Source organism: Mytilus trossulus, chromosome 1 (assembly GCF_036588685.1).
Source record: "Mytilus trossulus isolate FHL-02 chromosome 1, PNRI_Mtr1.1.1.hap1, whole genome shotgun sequence".
NCBI classification, from domain to species: Eukaryota; Metazoa; Mollusca; class Bivalvia; order Mytilida; family Mytilidae; genus Mytilus; species Mytilus trossulus.
In genome coordinates this window covers 73,506,590-73,526,595 of record NC_086373.1, presented here as the reverse complement: position 1 = coordinate 73,526,595, position 20,006 = coordinate 73,506,590, and the positions used below count along the sequence as shown (strand labels likewise).

Below are 20,006 nucleotides of genomic sequence, written 5' to 3'. Positions count from 1 at the left end.
ATTTGGTAAAATTCATTATTGTGCACTTAGTCAATTTATGCATGCGCAAACAATTTTTATTGGATTTAGAGCATGGGTTTATTCACAAAGCAAATGAAGCACATCATATTAGAATCACAGTTTTAACATATGATTTTTGTTCATACTTTTAAAAGAGATAAAGAGGAACAATCTGAATAAAATTAACTTAAACAAACTATAGGTAGGTATTAATATAAGAAAGTTTTATAAAATTTTGTTGCTGTTTGTGTCAAATTAACCATGCTGCCAATTTCGTTAATTTGGTATTTTTCTCTTTGTTTAGAACAAAAAGCATAGTATTTTCAACTTCTTTATTTTAATGATTGAAAAAAAAAATATTAAAGAAATTTGAAAAGATTTTTTTACATGAGATGTACAATGTTTCTAGTAAAATTGTTTCTTTTATCCCTCAACCATTTTCCAAAAATTTTGGTTGATTAGAATGACTTGAAAATTCTATTTCTCAAAAACTTCTTTAATATTGTGAATATACAATTTTTTCACAGAGTTAATTTGATTTTTTTAAAATTCATTGATGTTTTCCAATTGTATCACATGTTTTGGAAATAATTCCAGAATGAAATTTAACGAGACTGAAACATCAGAAGAATACATCCTTAAACCAAAACTTTTTTAAGCCAAAGATGTATATGACCAAAATGAACCTGAAATAATATCCAAATAAGTCATAATTTAAAATGATTTTGTATGATTGGTTGTACATGTGTATCAATATTTTAATCTCTCCAATATTTTATATATAATAAATTTGTATTCCTTCACATTGTGAAGTTATAATTATTGTATTAAATCATAGTTGTGGGATTACTTTAGCAAAGGGAATTAAACAATTGACCCTATCTTCACCCTTGTGACCCTAGATTGTGAGAAATTTGAAACTCAGAAAACATTAAAAAAAATCCTATCTTTTCAATGCCAAAAACTTGAATTTTAAACTGAAATATGCATTTTCTTTAGCTTTTGATCTTGTGCTGTCACACTTTCTGACTGGTGTACACACTCTTAAACATGAAAAACCAACAATTTTAAAAATGTACATTAAGGAATATTATTATGGATTGACAAATATAGGTATAGTAAAGAAGTCTGTCATTTAAAAAAAAACTAAAGAAAGGATATAGTGTATTCATTCTTGACAAAAATCTTTGCATACACTTCTCAAAAACAAAGGACATCATGTTATTGTATATATATATTATTAAACAAAGATGAGAAGTAACTGATAAAAATTACAAATCACTTGTTTACGGATGTATACAAAAGGAAATGAAATCAACTTATCTATTTTTAACATATCTCATAAATGATGTTCTTGACTGTCTTCAAATACAGATACAAGGTTATTTGTTTTTGTCAATACATATCATACTTATTCCATTTTACTTTAAATGATCCAACCAACAACAACAACAATTTTTATTTGTCAATCAAGATGCCCAGAGGAGCAGTACAATTACAGTTTAAATTAAAGTGTACAAATAATTGTGGTGATTTTTTTTCCCCATTGGAATTACAATACATGACCATAAAACTAAAACTGTATTATATAAGAGAAGGGAGACAACAAACACAGTATATATTCTCAAAGATAATGAGCGAGTGAACACAATCGGTACCAACCAAACATAAAAGAGTGTGAGAGTCCTGATATTAATTTTATTTTAATAGATGTGGTATGATTGCCTATCAGACAACTGTCAACAAGAGACCAAAATAACACAGAAATTAACAACTATAGTTCATGGTACGGCCTTTAACAATGAGAAAAGCCCATACCACATAGTCAGCTATAAAAGGCCCCAATATGACAATGTACAACAATTCAAACGGGATTTATTGGTAAAAAAAAGGTAAATTCTGCACATATTTTTGAAAAGTGCATTTAACAAATTCTATATTTAGTTAAATTTTTCACTGTAAAAAGGGACAATAGTTCTCAGTGGTGGATCCTGAAATTTTCATAAGTGGGGGACCACTAACTGCCTAAGAATGGGCCCAGTCCGGTCACATTTAATTGATTCCCTATATAATCAACCAAATTTTTACCAGAAAAGGGGGCTCCAGCAGCACCCCATACCCCCCCCCCCCCCCCCCCCCCCCCCCCCTTTTTTTTACCCCCACTAAATCCGCCTCTGGATCTTATCACTCATACAAATACTGAAACAGAATGACTTTGTTGCAGTGAGATAGTGAATTAGGGTAGATATCAAGATTTTGATAGATCTATTTGATTCTTTACCATTATTTATTTGTGTGGTTTAAAATATGACATTATTATATATATATATTATATATTTATTATAAACATACCCAAAATAATATTTTAAGAAGTTGTGGCATTGCCTCCCTTGACTCACTGCAACAATGAATGATCCATGAATTATCAGAAACATATTATAAAATATCAGATTATTCAATCCATCTTGTATGGGAAAGCATTTAAACAGATTTTACCTTTTATCCAATTTTTTTGTTTAAACATTTGTTTGATATTTGAACATTTTTTTTTTTTAATTGAAATAGAAAGTGTGCAAAGGAAGACAACTCCTAGTAGAATCATCAGATTCCTTGTCTCAGGTGTGTGATCTGAACCCATCTAGTTCCAGCTGGATTTTGTGTATATTCGATTTTTTCAGCAGAGCTTCTTGTGTGTTTTGATGCAAATATTATGTATGAAATTTCTAGCAAATAGCTGGTCTTTTAATAGGTGAACAAATTCTGTGATGACTCCACAATGAAAGTATAATTTGGTAATGACATATTGTTACGTGTATTGTTATCACTTGCAGATATAGACAATAGAAGTTGATAAATAAGAAAAATAAATTATGCCAGCCAGAAATTTCATTTATGTTGTGGATAGATGCAATAGTTTCCTGCTACCAGGTAAATATTACTAACTATTGTTAATATTGTTCTTTTATATATTAATTTTATTATGAGAGCAAGACTGGTTCATGTTATTCAACATTAGCATATTTAACTTCCACATATACATCAAAGCTAAGAGCTTATATAATATATTTTTTTTACAATGACTAGAAGGGTAAACAAGTTTGTTTGAACACATGCTTTTGAACCCAATTGCTACCTGTCAAAAGTAAGGACTACATATGCATTCACATACAAGTGACATAGCTTAATCTGTCATGTTAGCCTTTGTCTAGATGCATTATAGTTCTAGACACAATAGCGACATTGTGTCTGTCTAGATGCTGTGAAATGCATTACACCTTTCGTGTAGACAGTGACTGAGGTCTGTGCAAGATCAGTTAGACAACAAGGTGTGCAACACCAGTAAGCTCTTACTAAAAAGCTAAAATAAGCGGTTGTTTTATCAACCAAATGGCTTATGTAAACAAGCCCAGTACAATTATTTAAATCAGCAATTATTTAACAAATACTATTCAAATATAAACACTCTATAACTGAATTATGAGTTGCAAATTCAACAAAATCTGAGAATAAATTCAATGAACTATAGCACAATAATGTAACTAAATATATAAACATGTTAAACAACAATTTTTATCAATAATTCATATTAACAATAGTAATTAAATGTTAATTTTACAACAGTCCATTTTAAAGGGACATAATTCTGTTCCAAAACATAGGGTCGCCGTTACATACCCAAACATTGTCAGGGGCGGATCCAGCCATTTAAAAAGGGGGGGTGTTCCAACCACATGTACCCATTCAAATACATGTCGGATTGTCGAACCCCCCCTCCTTCTGGATCCGCCAATGATGGTCTGCTGCATTTCTTATATTTATATTTAGAAGACTCGGGACAGGCTGCCACATATTTCAGTCATTTTTGGCAGTGTACATATCTTTTCTTTAAAGTAAAAAATAACTATATTAACTTTTCATGCCCCTGCCATAATTGAGGGGACATTATCAGTCTGTACAAATGTCTGTATGTACTTGCATATATATGTAAGTTGGTTTCCGTTCACTTACTTTACATATGCTTTAGTTTGCTTCAATCAAAAGTTATGAAACTTATACAAAATGCTAAATTACCTCAAAACACAGATCACGTTTGAATTTTGGTGGTGTCACTTCAACCGTCCAGAGTTAAAGGCTCCTTTACAAATGGAAAAATAGGAATGTAATATCTATTCTAATTTATGTTTAATCTACAGGATCCTCGAAACTGAAATGTCTTCCATTTTATGTAAGTGACAAGCAAGTAGGAATAATACGACCAAATGTACTTCCCCATCTAGAGAAATACACTGATGTGTTTATTTCATCACCTACTATGCTGAAATTGTCTGATGACCTGAAAACTTTAAAGGAAAGAAGTGAGAAAGTTCAAAAAGTTTTGACAGATTTACGAGAACAAAAAGTACTAGTGACTCTAAATGGATGGAGAAATGAAGTAAGAAATATATCATACTTTGTATTTAAATCATTGTAATACATTTAGTATTGTTAACTGTTGAGGTAAGATATAATATACTGCAAACCCCAAAATAGTAAAATAAAAACACTCCAAAAACATGCAAGTACTGTGATTTTTAACCAATCCACAGGCTGGATATTCAGACTAATTTGGTTAAAATGGTTTTCTTTTTTGATTGTGTGAGATCTTTTATATAGGTCCCCTCTTTTGTGTAAAAAGTTAAGTTGACTATATATATAGGGAATCAATGAAGCATGACTAGTGCAGGCTCACTCTTAAGCAGTCAGATGGCTCTCTCTTATGCAAATTTCTGTATCTACCACTAATTTAGGATTATTGTTTCTGAATTATTTTTTTAACTAACAGTAAGTGGCTACTTCATCAACGGTGTCAACATTTAGGTTCAGTCTATTGTTAAATTATTTAGACATCAATAACTTCCTGTTCAAACCATCATGAAATTTACAAAACTGTTATTTTAAAATACAACCTACAATCATGGGTGAAAAAACATCTGAAGAATCTAAGTTCTATATCTAGCTGTTTAGCTATACAATATATAACATGTATATTTTAGACTTTTGACATTAGAACATCACCTAAAGAGAAAGCTTATATGGAAGTTGAAAGGTCTGGAGTATGTAAGTCTAGCTAGAGTAGATATTTTATTAGCTCTTTGTCATGTTAAGACATTTTGTAACTAAAATTTTCATTCATTATAGCTAGATTAATTTAATGTTAAAATGTAAAAAAGATACAGGATGTATGTGTATTTTAAAAGCGAAAGTTATGCCCACGTAGATATTTTACTAACTCTTTATGTTATTTCAAATTTTATCAAATAAACCTAAATGTATATTTAAATGGGGAAAAAAATATAAAGGATGTATGCATTATGATAATATATTTACAAGCAAAATTTAAAAGAATTGAAATTATTGAAACTCTTAAACTTGATTCAATATAGATATGCCAAAATATAATTCTGAAGCACAAAAATGCCAAAGAAAACTAAAAATGTATAAATAAGAAGATGTGGTATGACATTTGTGAGTGCCAATGATATGTCTGAAATTGTTATAAAGTATCGTTGATTCCTTACTGGACTGTCTGATTAATTCATTACATCACCCACTAACACTGTTGATGTGCAAGTGACCCTGTAATAATTATAAGGCAATGAAATAGTATGTGTGGTTCCAGTTACATTTTTTTAAGGTAGGTAGATAGTAATTTTTTAATTTTATGTTTTATTTTTACATTGAGTCTATGGGAGCAACATTTTAACTTCAACAGTGCTGAATGAAAAATGACAAAAAAATATTTAGGGTAGGCTATTTTAGAGACTAAAAAGTAGGGTAGGAAAGGTAACTGGAACCACACATATATTTTTAACCAACAGCTAAACATAAAAAAACCAAAGAGAACAAATAGAAACTTGCAACAGTCTTAGGTCAGTTTTGTTTGTTCTGTTTGTTCTCATTTCTAAACAGTAAAAAAAAATAATTAAGGAATGACTGTAATATTTTTTCTGTCTATGAAGAAATAACATAAAAAATTTGGTGCACACTGAATAACGCGCGTACAGTCATTTCTTATAATTTAATTCTAAATTCCATTTAAAACCGTAGAAAACCATGAAAAACGTTGATGACGTCACGGTCACATGACTAAATTATGTCTATGGGCTCATAACATAATAACGCCAGCCAATCAGAAGATGCGTTACATCCAAAATTAAATTATATACAAATAAAAAACTGTATTCTCAAATATTTTTCAGGTTTATTTGGAGCTATAAGTTATGGTGTACATATCAATGGTTTTATAGAAAAAGACAATCAGTTAATGATGTGGATTGCTAGAAGATCACCAACTAAACCTACATACCCTAATAAGTTAGATAATATGGTTAGTATGATGCTTAAGGTCAGGCTCTGGTGAGAACAAAAACATGCAAGAAAAAGAGGAGGGTCCAGAAGATCAGCCACTTAACCTACATACCCTAATAAGTTAGATAATATGGTTAGTGTGACACGTAAGGTTGGGCTCTGGTGAGAACAAGAACATGCAAGAAAAAGAGAAGGGTCCAGATGATCAGCCACTAAACCTACATACCCTAATAAGTTAGATAATATGGTTAGTATGACGCGTAAGGTTGGGCTCTGGTGAGAAAAAGAACATGCAAGAAAAAGAGAAGGGTCCAGATGATCAGCCACTAAACCTACATACCCTAATAAGTTTGATAATATGGTTAGTATGACGCGTAAGGTTGGGCTCTGGTGAGAAAAAGAACATGCAAGAAAAAGAGAAGGGTCCAGATGATCAGCCACTAAACCTACATACCCTAATAAGTTAGATAATATGGTTAGTGTGTCACTTATAAAGGCAGGGCTCTGGTGAGAACAAAAACATACAAAAAAAGACTAGGCCAGAAGATCAAACACTAAACCTACATACCCTTATAAGTTAGATAACATGGTGAGTACCGGTAGGTAGCTTAAGGGTGGGATCTGGTGAGAACAAAAAAATACAAAAAAAAGAGAAGAGTCCATTATGGTCGAAGAATAAATATCAAAGGAATATTCATTGTATATTGTGATGAACGATTGTTCAGAAGACTTTGGGAGAAGAATTTCTAAGTTTGATTGAGTTGTGTCTCATCCCTTTTGCATATTAAAGCAAATTAAATATGCTTGAATTGATGTTGTTCTCATCTTTGTTTTTTGGTCATTATAATATAATACCCCAGCTTTAAAAAAAGTGGGGGTATACTGTTTTACATCTGTCTGTCCATCAGTCCGTCCGTCCGTCCCATAAATATTTATCAGCACATCTGTCCAGGAACTACAATACAAGCATTTCTGAAATTTGGTGTCGCTCAACAACTTTCTTTTTATACGACCGCAAAAAAATCGGTCGTATATTGGTATCACGTTGGCATCGTCGTCGTTGTCTGTGTTGTCCGAATACTTTTAGTTTTCGTACTCTAACTTTAGTAAAAGTGAATAGAAATCTATGAAATTTTAACACAAGGTTTATGACAACAAAAGGAAGGCTGGGATTGGTTTTGGGAGTTTTGGTCCCAACATTTTAGGAATAAGGGGCCAAAAAGGGCCCGAATAAGCATTTTCTTGGTTTTCGCACTATAACTTCAGTTTAAGTAAATAGAAATCTAAATCTATGAAATTTTGAGAAGGTTTATGACCACAAAAGAAAGGTTGGGATTGATTTTGGGAGGTTTGGTTCCAACAGTTTAAGAATTAGGGGCCAAAAAAGGGCCCAAATAAGCATTATTCTTGGTTTTCACACAATAACTTAAGTATAAGTAAATAGAAATCAATGAAATTTAAACACAAGGTTTATGACCACAACAGAAAGGTTGGGATTGATTTAAGGAGTTGAGGTCCAAACAGTTTAGGAATTAGGGGCCAAAAAGGGGCCCAATTAAGCATTTTTCTTGGTTTTCGCACCATAACTTTAGTATAAGTTAATAGAAATCTATGAAATTTAAAAACAAGGTTTATGACCATAAAAGGAAGGTTGAGGATTGATTTTGGGAGTATTGGTCCCAACAGTTTAGGAAAAAGGGGCCCAAAGGGTCCAAAGTTAAACTTTGTTTGATTTCATCAAAAATTAAGTAATTGGGGTTCTTTGATATGCCGAATCTAAATGTGTATGTAGATTCTTCATTTTTGGTCCTGTTTTCAAATTGGTCTACATTAAGGTCCAAAGGGTCCAAAATTAAACTTAGTTTGATTTTAACAAAAAAGAATTCTTGGGCTTCTTTGATATGCTGAATCTAAACATGTACTTAGATTTTTGATTATGGGCCCAGTTTTCAAGTTGGTCCAAATCAGGATCCAAAATTATCATATTAAGTATTGTGCAATAGCAAGAAATTTTCAATTGCATAGTATTCAGCAATAGCAAGAAATCTTCAATTGCACAGTATTGTGCAATTGCAAGAAATTTTCAATTGTACAGTCAATTGCACAGTATTGGGCAATGGCAAGTATTTTCAATTGCACAGTATTGTGCAATGGCAAGAAATATCTAATTGCACAATATTGTGCAATAGCAAGAAATTTTCAATATTCTTTGAAAATTTGAGTTATCTTTCTTTGTCCAGAATAGTAGTTGAATCAACTTAAATCATTGTTTTATAAAATGTACAATGTATATTCACTTTTACTACCAACTGATAAATTAAAATAATCTTTACCATTCAGTGATAACAAGCACTTTTTTATATGGAGAAGACGTTACTAAGTTGAAAAACTTGTGTCTAATCCATTTGTCTCTTTTTGGAACAATAAAATATGTTTAAACTAAACTTTTTTACATTTTAATATTTTATGATGTATTTAAATGAGTAGTTATTGTTAGGGGCCATTAGAAATTTGAATTGAGATCAGTTTTAGAATAAGGGAAAGGGGGATGTGAAAAAAAAGTTATTAATATTCAACAGCATAGTGAATTGCTCAAAGACAAAACAAAAGATTTAAGTTCATTAGACCACATTCATTCTGTGTCAGAAACCTATGCTGTGTCAACTATTTAATCACAATCCAAATTTAGAGCTGAATCCAGCTTGAATGTTGTGTCCATACTTGCCCCAACCGCATCTTGTAACCATATACTTTTAGCGGGGAGGGGTATCATTCGACAGCAGTAGCTCACAGATTCACTTGTTGATAATTTTCTCATTGGCAATTTTACCTCATCTTTTTATATTTACATTGACAGTATATATGATTAGGTGATTTTGAATGTTTTTTTGACATATTTCAGTGTGCAGGTGGGCTGGCCTCAGGATTAAAAGTAAGACACTGTGCTATTAAAGAATGTGAAGAGGAAGCATCAATACCTAAAGATCTAACAGACAAACTAATAGGAGTAGGATGTGTTAGGTTAGTGGGAAATCTTATAATTTTAAAAGAGGAATATGGATATAAAAGGAGCTGTGGGATATATGATCTGATCATATATTTTCGTACGTCATATGAATTGTACTATGCATGCTTTTTCAATGGATATTGTGACATCAAAATGCATTAAAAGCACGAAAACACACGAGACAAGGATACATCAATGAGACAGAATTCAAACAAAAAAAGAAATTAAAAGCAACATACAGTCTTTTACAATATACAGAAGTATATACGTTTGCCATGCTATAAATCATCCTAACAAAAAATAAGAAAAGTTAACAGGAGAAAAATTATCAAAGATTTACTCTTGGCACTCATAAGTTATATCATATGACATCTACTGACAAAGTCTTTGACTTGGCACAGGCACATTCAAATGTGATAGGATCAACACAATTTTACAAATCTTTGTTTTCTTATTTATCTTTTACAAAAGACTTACAAAATATGCCAAATTGCCAATACATAAAAGAATATAGATTAAAAAACAGTACAGGAAAAGTACTTCAAGTGATTGATCTTGTGCAATGTCACCCAAATAACTGTGCAGACAAACAACAGATTTTGAATTATTGCTTCATGCTTTAAGTTATTACTGTTTTACTGGGGTAGTCCAAAAAAATATCAGTTTGATGAAATATTACATTCTTTAAATCAAAGACTTCACTGCAAACATGCACATTCCTCAGACAATGGCCTCAATAAAGTGGAAAGGGATTAATATAAGTTGCAAAACTTGTTTGCCAATCCACTATAAATAAATATGTTTAAACTAATAAGAAGTAGCCAACAGGACACAAATGAAAATTAGATTGGAAAAGTCTTTCTGTTTATCATAAATTTTGATGTATATATAACCATGTGAAATTTTAATATCAAGGTCTGAGAAGTTTAGTTAGAATTGAGGGCATGAGGATTAATTTCATTGTATTTTTAGAAACATCTGGATTGTTTATAAAATATGTCATGTACATACATGCTTATGCTTCCATCACTAAAAATATCTGTGAAGTTATGATTTTGTGATCATGTTTTGATGAGACAGCACCTAGTAATCTAAAAGCATATTATATCTGTTTGCCTTCATATCAGAAAGTTAACTGTATATATATTTGAGGATGCTGTTATTTTAAGTACATATTTAAATGATACTGACACATATCGTACAACATTTCATTAAAAATGGCCCACAATTTTTTGACAGTTAATCAGTTTGAAGAAATGATTTTAAACCTCAACTTAAAAAAGTATTTCTTTATGGGCAAAGCCTCTGGAATAAGCAGGTCCATTTGTAAATGGGCAAAGCCTCTGGAATAAGCAGAGTAATACTTGATGGTTGGTCAGTCAAGGTTGGTCTATTCCAATGAAACCACTAAACGTGAGTATCCCTTGAATCGGCAATACATTAAAAAATCTGCCGATTCTATAAGAGGTTATTCAATTGTATGTCCATTACTAAATGTTAAATAATAAAGAAATGGTTGTTTTGGACATACATATTTTTGTAAGTACTACTGTAAAATGGTTTATTTTTGCAATACTTAACTTTCAAGATTTCTACAGATTAACCTGTTCATGAGGTTAAATTTTAGCAATTTTAATGTCTCTGGCTCTGGTCTTCCTTAAAGATCAAATTAATGTGAGAATTTATGTTAGTAACTTTCTCTCTGTCATGATTTTTGTAAAGGTCTGATTCTGGTAAAAATTTCACATTTTACAGTACTTTCCTCCATTTAAAGACTGAACAATTTATACAATAAATGTTTTTTTCCAGAAATGACATCTTAATATTATATTTCATTTTATTATGTTTACAGCTATATATTAGAAGATAAACGAGGCATTTTTCCTGCATGTGAATATTTATTTGACCTAAAGTTACCAGCTGATTACCAACCTGTGAATGCTGATGGTGAAGTTGGAGCTTTTGAACTGATGACTATGGAACAGGTAGACATTTATGTATATAATACTATAGACATATGTATTCCTAATTTACAAGTGGTATTTAAAAAAAGCACCAGATGCACATTAACCATGCTGCTGCTTAAACATAAAAACTTGAAAATTTGAAAATTACAGAAGCACCATTGGTGCATTAGCCAGATTAAGATCTTAAATTGTGTTGGAAAAGGGGGGGTTTCCCAAACCTTCAGTCTAATTGCTTCTGTAACCTTGACCTTTCACCAAATATCAAAAGCAGTTTTTTTCACCTTAAGGTGCATTATCAACCAAAGATAATGAATGATCTGATTTATGGCTCAAAAGTAATGCATTACACTCAAAATCTTTCTTCAAGCTTTTAGTTTAGTTGTAAACCTGGACAGGATTTTTTTATTTTTAGTGTCACCAAGTGGCATTCTCCAGCTAAGGTTGGATTGTTTAAAAGATAACTAGTTGAAATGAAATCCCATTCCATGGGCTGCTGTGACACTGGGCTTCAATAAAAAATATATAAGGGTCTGCTTAATCCCATGAGTCATTTCTAAACCAAGTTTGGTAAAATATATGGCAAATGATAAAATCCTTTTATTTAAACAATACGTTTGCCAAACTTTCAGTCTGTCAATAGCTGTTGACTTTGTACCTTTTGACACCAAAATCAGTTTGGAACTTTCTAATAGGAGTTTATCTAGCCAAGTTTGGCAAATATTGGCCAGTTGGTTCAAAATATTACTTTTGAAAAGTAAAGTTTGCCACAATTTCTGTCATAATAGTTGCTTTGACTTGACTCATACTAATAACGGGCGTATGACATTTGCGCGGATTTTGAAATTTTTCATTCTTTCATTTGCGCCGATTTCATTTTTTCATTTGCGCCAATTTTATATTTTTTCCTAATTGGCTTTACAGGTAAGTTACAGGTAAGTTTATACTTTTACATTGGCTGAGCACAGAGTATACAGACAAATCAAGTGACATTGCAATTGGTAAATGGCTATCCCAATGTTTCGGGTTACCCTAAATGAAATCGATGACTGCTTCACGTTTGACATTGTCTGACGCTCCGCTCCTTATGATGACAAATGTCATACATTCTTAAACAACATACAAGTACACATTCCATAACAGTCAACCAATTTGTGATGGCCTCCATAAAATTAACGAAGGGATGAATTCAACTTCACCATTTGGAACTCTTGGTTTATTAGCTTACTTGTGAGAAAATGCGAGCCCCCACAAAAACGTATGCCAGACAAAGAAAAGATGACCTTCGTTATTGACAATAACGCCAAAATATAGAAAAGACGAAATCATAAGAAAGGAATATATTAGATGTGTTGCCTATACATACTCGGCAAGAACAGATTTATGATTTGAATGTATTCCGTTTTTATGGATTTGAATGCTGTACATATATTTTTAATTCGTCATTTAAGTATAAACAAAGTGCTTTTATCTTAGGTTTTTACTTCTTTCTTGATATTAAGCAGGAGACAACAGTTATATACATGTTATGATTGACAATTCATAACATGTACAACTGGCTAACAGAGGAGGTCTTTAATGATAAATGAAAATAACATTACTGGAATGGAGAGTTGTCCCATCGGCACTCATACCCTATCTTCTTTTATCATTTCACCTGTATTTACCTGTTATTTACCTGAATAAAAATCGGCGCAAATGGAAAAAAAAAATCGGCGCAAATGAAAGAAAAAATCGGCGCAAATGAAATGCAGATCGGCGCAAATGCAAAACGCCGCTAATAACCTTGATTAAGAAATCAATAGTGTATAAATAAAACTTCACTGTATAGTTATAAATAATTCATTGGTCAATCAGATGCCAAAAATAAGATGAAAGGGAATGACATGTTTTTATACGACCGCAAATTTTGAAAAAATTTTCGTCGTATATTGCTATCACGTTGGCGTCGTCGTCGTCGTCGTCCGAATACTTTTAGTTTTCGCACTCTAACTTTAGTAAAAGTGAATAGAAATCTATGAAATTTTAACACAAGGTTTATGACCATAAAAGGAAGGCTGGTATTGATTTTGGGAGTTTTGGTCCCAACATTTTAGGAATTAGGGGCCAAAAAGGGCCCAAATAAGCATTTTCTTGGTTTTCGCACTATAACTTTAGTTTAAGTTCATAGAAATCTATGAAATTTTGACACAAGGTTTATAACCACAAAATAAAGGTTGGGATTGATTTTGGGAGTTTTATTTTCAACAGTTTAGGAATTAGGGGCCAAAAAAGGGCCCAAATAAGCATTATTCTTGGTTTTCGCACAATAACTTTAGTTAAAGTAAATAGAAATCAATGAAATTTAAACACAATGTTTATGACCACAAAAGGAAGGTTGGTATTGATTTTGGGAGTTTCGGTCTCAACAGTTTAGGAATTAGGGGCCAAAAAGGGACCCAAATAAGCATTTTTCTTGGTTTTCGCACCATAGCGTTAGTATAAGTGAATAGAAATCTATGAAATTTAAACACAAGGTTTATGACTATATAAGGAAGGTTGGTATTGATTTTGGAAGTTTTGGTCCCAACAGTTAAGGAAAAAGGGGCCCAAAGGGTCCAAAATTAAACTTTGTTTGATTTCATCAAAATTGAATAATTGGGGTTCTTTAATATGCCGAATCTAACTGTGTATGTAGATTCTTAATTTTTGGTCCCTTTTTCAAATTGGTCTACATTAAGGTCCAAAGGGTCCAAAATTAAACTTAGTTTGATTTTAACAAAAATTGAAACCTTGGGGTTCTTTGATATGCTGAATCTAAAAATGTACTTAGATTTTTGATTATTGGCCCAGTTTTCAAGTTGGCCCAAATCGGGGTCCAAAATTAAACATTGTTTGATTTCATCAAAAATGAATAATTGGAGTTCTTTGATATGCCAAATCTAACTGTGTATGTAGATTCTTAATTTTTGGTCCAGTTTTAAAATTGGTCTAAATTAAAGTGCAAAGGGTCCAAAATTAAACTGAGTTTGATTTTAACAAAAAATAAATTCTTGGGCCTCTTTGATATGCTGAATCTAAACATGTACTTAGATTTTTGATTATGGGCCCAGTTTTCAAGTTGGTCCAAATCAGGATCTAAAATTATTATATTAAGTATTGTGCAATAGCAAGTCTTTTTAATTGCACAGTATTGTGCAATGGCAAGAAATATCTAATTTCACAATATTGTGAAATAGCAAATTTTTTTTTAATTAAGAGTTATCTTTCTTTGTCCAGTATAGTAAGCAAGAAATATCTGCAAGAATTTTTTTTAATTGGAGTTATCTTTCTTTGTCCAGAATCAACTTAAATCTTTGTTATATACAATATACAATGTATATTCACTTTTTACTACCAACTGATAAATTTAAATAATCTTTACCATTCAGTGATAACAAGCAGTTTTTTTACATCATGTATTTAAATGAGTAGTAATTGTTGCAAACTCCATTAGAATATTTTAATTGAAATTAGTTTTGGAATAAGGGAAAGGGGGATGTGAATAAAAAATTGGGTTAAATTTTTCTCATTTGAAATTTCATAAATAAAAAAAGAAAATTTCTTCAAAAATTTTTTTTGAGAGGATTAATATTCAACAGCATAGTGAATTGCTCTAAGAGAAAACAAAAATTTTAAGTTCATTTGAACAATTCATTCTGTGTCAGAAACCCATGCTGTGTCAACTATTTAATCACAATCCAAATTTAGAGTGGAATCCAGCTTGAATGTTGTGTCCATACTTGCCCCAACCGTTCAGGGTTCAACCTCTGCGGTCGTATAAAGCTACACCCTGCGGAGCATCTGGTTGAAAATGCGATGTGTCATACCTATTTGTAAAAATATCAAAAGGAATTTAAAGAATTTATTGATACTTGAATATCATTTATGTTTTTGCACAACTTACTTTAAAATATCAAATTAAAACCTAATTTTTTATTTTGCCAGGTTATGGATGCCATAGTATCAGATGACTTTAAACCTAATTCTGCTCTGATTGTATTGGACTTCCTTGTTAGACATGGATTTATTACACCTGAAAATGGTAAATATTCTTTAATTTATACTTCTTTTTACCTTGCTGAACCAAAAAATATTGCTTATTCTAATATGCAACCTATATATCATCAACATGGACTTTGATACCTAAATAATGTGATGTGATATGCATGCTTCATGGGTCAAATGATAACACTGGGAATTTTCAGGCTTAGTCATATTGAATTCTTGAAATCCACAAGTTTGACTATTATTATGTTATTGAAAATGAAAACATCACCTACTTTTATACATGTAATAAGAATGTTTTCATGACAGTTCATACAAAAAATGTAAATAAAACAAGTAATGGCATAACTCTCATTGTGAAAGTTTTCTTTTATTTGACCTCATCATTTGCCATGAAGTTAATACACTACATAAAAATAATTCAAAAATTTTTGGCAGATATTTTAATTTTATTAATATCTTATTTTAAATTTTTTTAATAGCTCAATGAAATTTAATTTTTGATGCAATAAAAAAGGTTCTGTATTTGTCAAAGGATATTTAATGGTTGCAATTTTTCAAATACTGGTTCTTTTATTTACTTTTCTTTTCTTTTTTTCAGAGAGGAATTATGCATACTTAGTAGAAATGATGCACATACCATTACAGAGTTACTTTGCTAATACAACTTACATGTTGAGTCGATAGCGTTAACAGTTCTATAGGAAACATTAATGATGGATCAAATGAAGAAACCAATTTATAGTGTGTGGGATAAAAGTAAAATCAGCAGATCAAGATTTTCCTCCTTTTGCACATTTTTATATTTGAATTGACATATTGTATTTGTTTTATTATGGAATATAATTGAAATCTTTCTTTATGTACGGTGTTTGCTATTCTGTTTATAGTGTTTTAACTATGAAAATCAATGATAATGCACAGAGAATGACAGAATTCTAATATATAAGTTTTTGTTGATGTTATATAAACAAACCTACACTCTAAAATAACAATTATATTTTTGACACCTGTACGCAACTCATTTCACCTTTTCTTGTATATTTCATACTTTCATTCCATTAGAATACATTTTTTAGTTGATTTGAAGATTTGTTTTAAAAATATTCTTCAAATGATTTATCTATTAGAGTGGGGTGCTCATTTTCGCCGGGGACACAATTTCGCCGTTTGAGGATTTTGAGGTGTAAAAACTTCAAAGGATGGCTGAAATGGAAGAAATGTACCGGTAATTTATATTTTTATAACAAATATGATATTTTTTTAAACCTAGATAAAATTGCGGCTCCTACCGAAAATGACAGAAAAACGGACAATGATTTTCTGACAATTTCCTGAATAAAAAACGCGATTTCAAAGAAGTATTTCTAAGTAAATATTTGACTGAATGCCCTAATTTTGAATTCTTTACACCTTTGAAATGTCTGCTATTCATCTATAATGCAATTGATTTGATAAAATTGTTAAAAGCTGCGGTTATTTGGTTTTAAATAGATGTGTAAAAACGGCGAATATGTGTCCCCCGTTGACAAAACATTCGGAAATTTCATACACCCTTTAATCTAACTTTTCAGATGATTTTTTTCAAACAAACCCGTTTTCAAGTTTAAGAATATTTTGCATTTGAAGTTATCTTCATATAGAAATATCAGTTTACTTCAAAAACTTTTAGACCTGTCCATAAACTGTAGAAAACATGGAAAGATGTGGCGAAAATGAGCACCCCACTCTAGGCTTTAATGAATATTGTCCATTATAATTCCATGCAGTTCAATCACTCTAAATGAAAGACAGGTGGATGGGACCAGAAAAAATATTTTGTAGTGATTTGCCATTTGCTTAATAGATCTAGATCAAGTATGTACTGGCTTTATTAGAGTCTAAATCCTTATAATGCCCTATGGTAATTTTGATATAGAAGGCATTAAATTGTCAGTATTTTACACTTCCCTAACTTCATGACAAATTCAATGCCAACCAATGTTAAAATGAGTCCAATTATGAAAATACACATCAAACCATTCCTTCCACATTTGCAGTTTCTTTGAAACAAAAAATGGTAGGGAGTATTGAGGGCTGTCATACTGTGTGATAGGTATATCTGTAACCAAAGTGACAATTATTGTCCTGAGATTTTAAATTAAAAAAGTCATATTTGTTGAACTCTTGAACAGCAGTTTTCAAATGGAATTTAGACACTTTAACATTCCATAAATGTTTCCTGATTACATATGCAATTAACTTTATTCATTTTTCTAATATAAAATTATTTGTTTTTCGTTTCCTGGTCTGTTTTGGTATAATCAAGATATATATGAGTTCCATAACAATTGGTCTCAGTCTTTAGGATGGGAGGCTACCAGGTCCTAATATTAAATTTTTTTTCAGTTGTTTCAATTCCCCAAGGCTATCATAAAATACCCTGTTGTTAAAAGATATTCTAACCATAATTGTGACAGTTTATTGGACTTTTTTGAATGTACGAATTGCTTGATTGATGGAATAAATGCTGCTGTATGTCGTTCAGTGCAATGTGATGATAGCTGCTTATCCAAAACTTTTCATATTTTGATATGTTATGTATAATTACAAAACTGAGGTCATGTTTTGTTTGAAGGATTTTCACTTGTTCTGTTCATGAGTTATTGATCTTGATTGCTTTAATTATGACACAAAAAGGGATAAGGAAAACCTAATTTGTAGTCATTTTGATAGCCTTTTGTTATATTCTGATATCCTTGATATTGTTGAAAATATTCTCAGTCATAAAACAATAGAGTTGGTTCAAAATGGTTAAATACTCAGAAAATTATTTGATAAATGATAAGAATCATTTAAATGATAATTGTAACCATTTATTTTAGTAGTATTCAGGAGATAACTGTATTGTATTTTAAGCTCTAACGGCATCAATTGGAGATTACAGGTATTTGCAGCCATCAAATCCCCAATTGATGCTTTAGGAGCTTAAAATGCAACATTGTTATCTCCATTCTAATGAAACTGACAGAAAACCAAGTTAAATCATGTATTTAAAATCTGGTATATGCCGTCTGTGCTTGCACATACTTCCAAGAGCATCAATTGTCAATTGACGCCATGTAGATAAGTGACGTTATCCAATCAAAATGAACATTACAAACCGTGTTTCATTTGAATCTGTGTTTTATGTAGTTGTTTGATGGCGTTTGAAAACTAATTTTGTATGTATTTTAGTTAACTGATATGTTCAATAAATCCCTGTAAGAGAACATATTTGTTCTGTTATTAATAGAGATCATGTTTGAAGAAATTTATGGTGGATTGTAAACATTTAATTTTAAAGGTTTTTTTTTTTAAATAGAGTTGTATGTGTGTGCATTAAAAATTCAATTTTAGAAATGGTTGGTTACATGAATACTTTTGATAAATATTTGGTTTCAAAATTTTACCAATTGGTAAAAAAATAATTGTTAAAAATACATTATTTTGTGAATTAATCAAGACACATTATTGGTATTTTTAATTTTGATTATATCTCTTTATCACATGCTTATGGATAAAACATTGTTACAAAGGGCATGCTTGGAAAATAAGTAGCTCAAAACGGTATTGGATTAAAAAAAGCTCAATAACTGTAGTATATTTTCTAAAATTGGTGTTCTGAATAAGATAATATGTTTTGAACAAGTGAATTTCTTAGAAAATAAAAATTGATCCTTAGTTTAATCTTATTCTTTGCAAATGATAAGCAAAGTTCATGGTCCTGTTTGGTATAGCCAAAGTCACGAATGAAATATAATGATATTACATTTTACCTGTTAACCTAATTATATCATTTGAATATCTGTTTCGCCTTGAGGAAAGCCAAAAAGTGAGACTTCAGCATGATTTTTAGTGTTCTGAACTGCCATTGAGTAAACACATCGTCTATTTGATTTAGTGGAAACATGTATAGTATGTCAATGATATTTGGTATGCAGTTAAAGTAGTATTAGACCATCTTATTTCTTACTGGGATATGTCAATGTGACAGCAAATGCAAATATATTGAGATCAAAATATTCTCTTCAACAAATACCAGGTGTCATCTCTTCAACAAGTACTAGGTGTCAATATCCATTGTCAATCACCTGGAGTCTAGAATAGGAATATCAAAGATCTGCCATTGACTCCTTGTTTACTATAAAACAAAAACCCCAAAAGATGTGACATAGGACCGACCATATCCCCTTGTATGCATATTATTTCTTACTATGTATTGACTTGATATGAACAACATCATCCCTGATATAATCACTGATTTTACTGCATGTATCAATACAAACAAAACAAACTTGAAAGAAGTGTATCTGAGTTGACAATTTACATAAAAAACAAAGAAGAAACATAGAATGGAGGACAAAAAGTCACAATTCAGTTTTGAGATTATTTTCTTTGAACAAGAAAACACTTATTTTAGAGATATTATATTTGTATTTTTCTTGAAGTTTATATATGAAGCAACTTATTTAAAAAAATATCAAATTATTGTAATGAAAACAAAATGTCAAAGTGGCTTGGTACTTAAATGGCTTCATTTTGCCAATAAATAAATCCTTTGATTTGAGTGTCACTGATGAGTCTTTTGTAGACGAAACGCACGTCTGGTGTATATACAAAGTTTTGTCCTGGTATCTATG

General features: G+C 31.0%; 1 protein-coding gene across 4 annotated transcripts in view; it reads left to right on the top strand.

Annotated features, from left to right (window-relative positions):
* The window catches only part of LOC134684548 (uncharacterized), a 30,762-nt gene extending 12,166 nt beyond the window's left edge, over positions 1-18,596 (top strand). For 3 of the 4 annotated variants that reach the window (XM_063543848.1, XM_063543862.1, XM_063543854.1), the window contains exons 2-9: positions 2,832-2,928; positions 4,194-4,432; positions 5,034-5,097; positions 6,240-6,367; positions 9,251-9,369; positions 11,208-11,340; positions 15,286-15,382; positions 15,947-18,596. In XM_063543848.1, coding sequence (XP_063399918.1) covers positions 2,871-2,928; positions 4,194-4,432; positions 5,034-5,097; positions 6,240-6,367; positions 9,251-9,369; positions 11,208-11,340; positions 15,286-15,382; positions 15,947-16,032 — 924 coding nt within the window. In that variant the 5' untranslated portion in view covers positions 2,832-2,870 and the 3' untranslated portion in view covers positions 16,033-18,596. Of the gene's footprint in view, positions 1-2,589; positions 2,929-4,193; positions 4,433-5,033; positions 5,098-6,239; positions 6,368-9,250; positions 9,370-11,207; positions 11,341-15,285; positions 15,383-15,946 lie in introns of those variants that run through there. The other variant, XM_063543843.1, reaches the window with a different exon arrangement.
* The last annotated feature ends 1,410 nt before the right edge of the window (positions 18,597-20,006 follow it).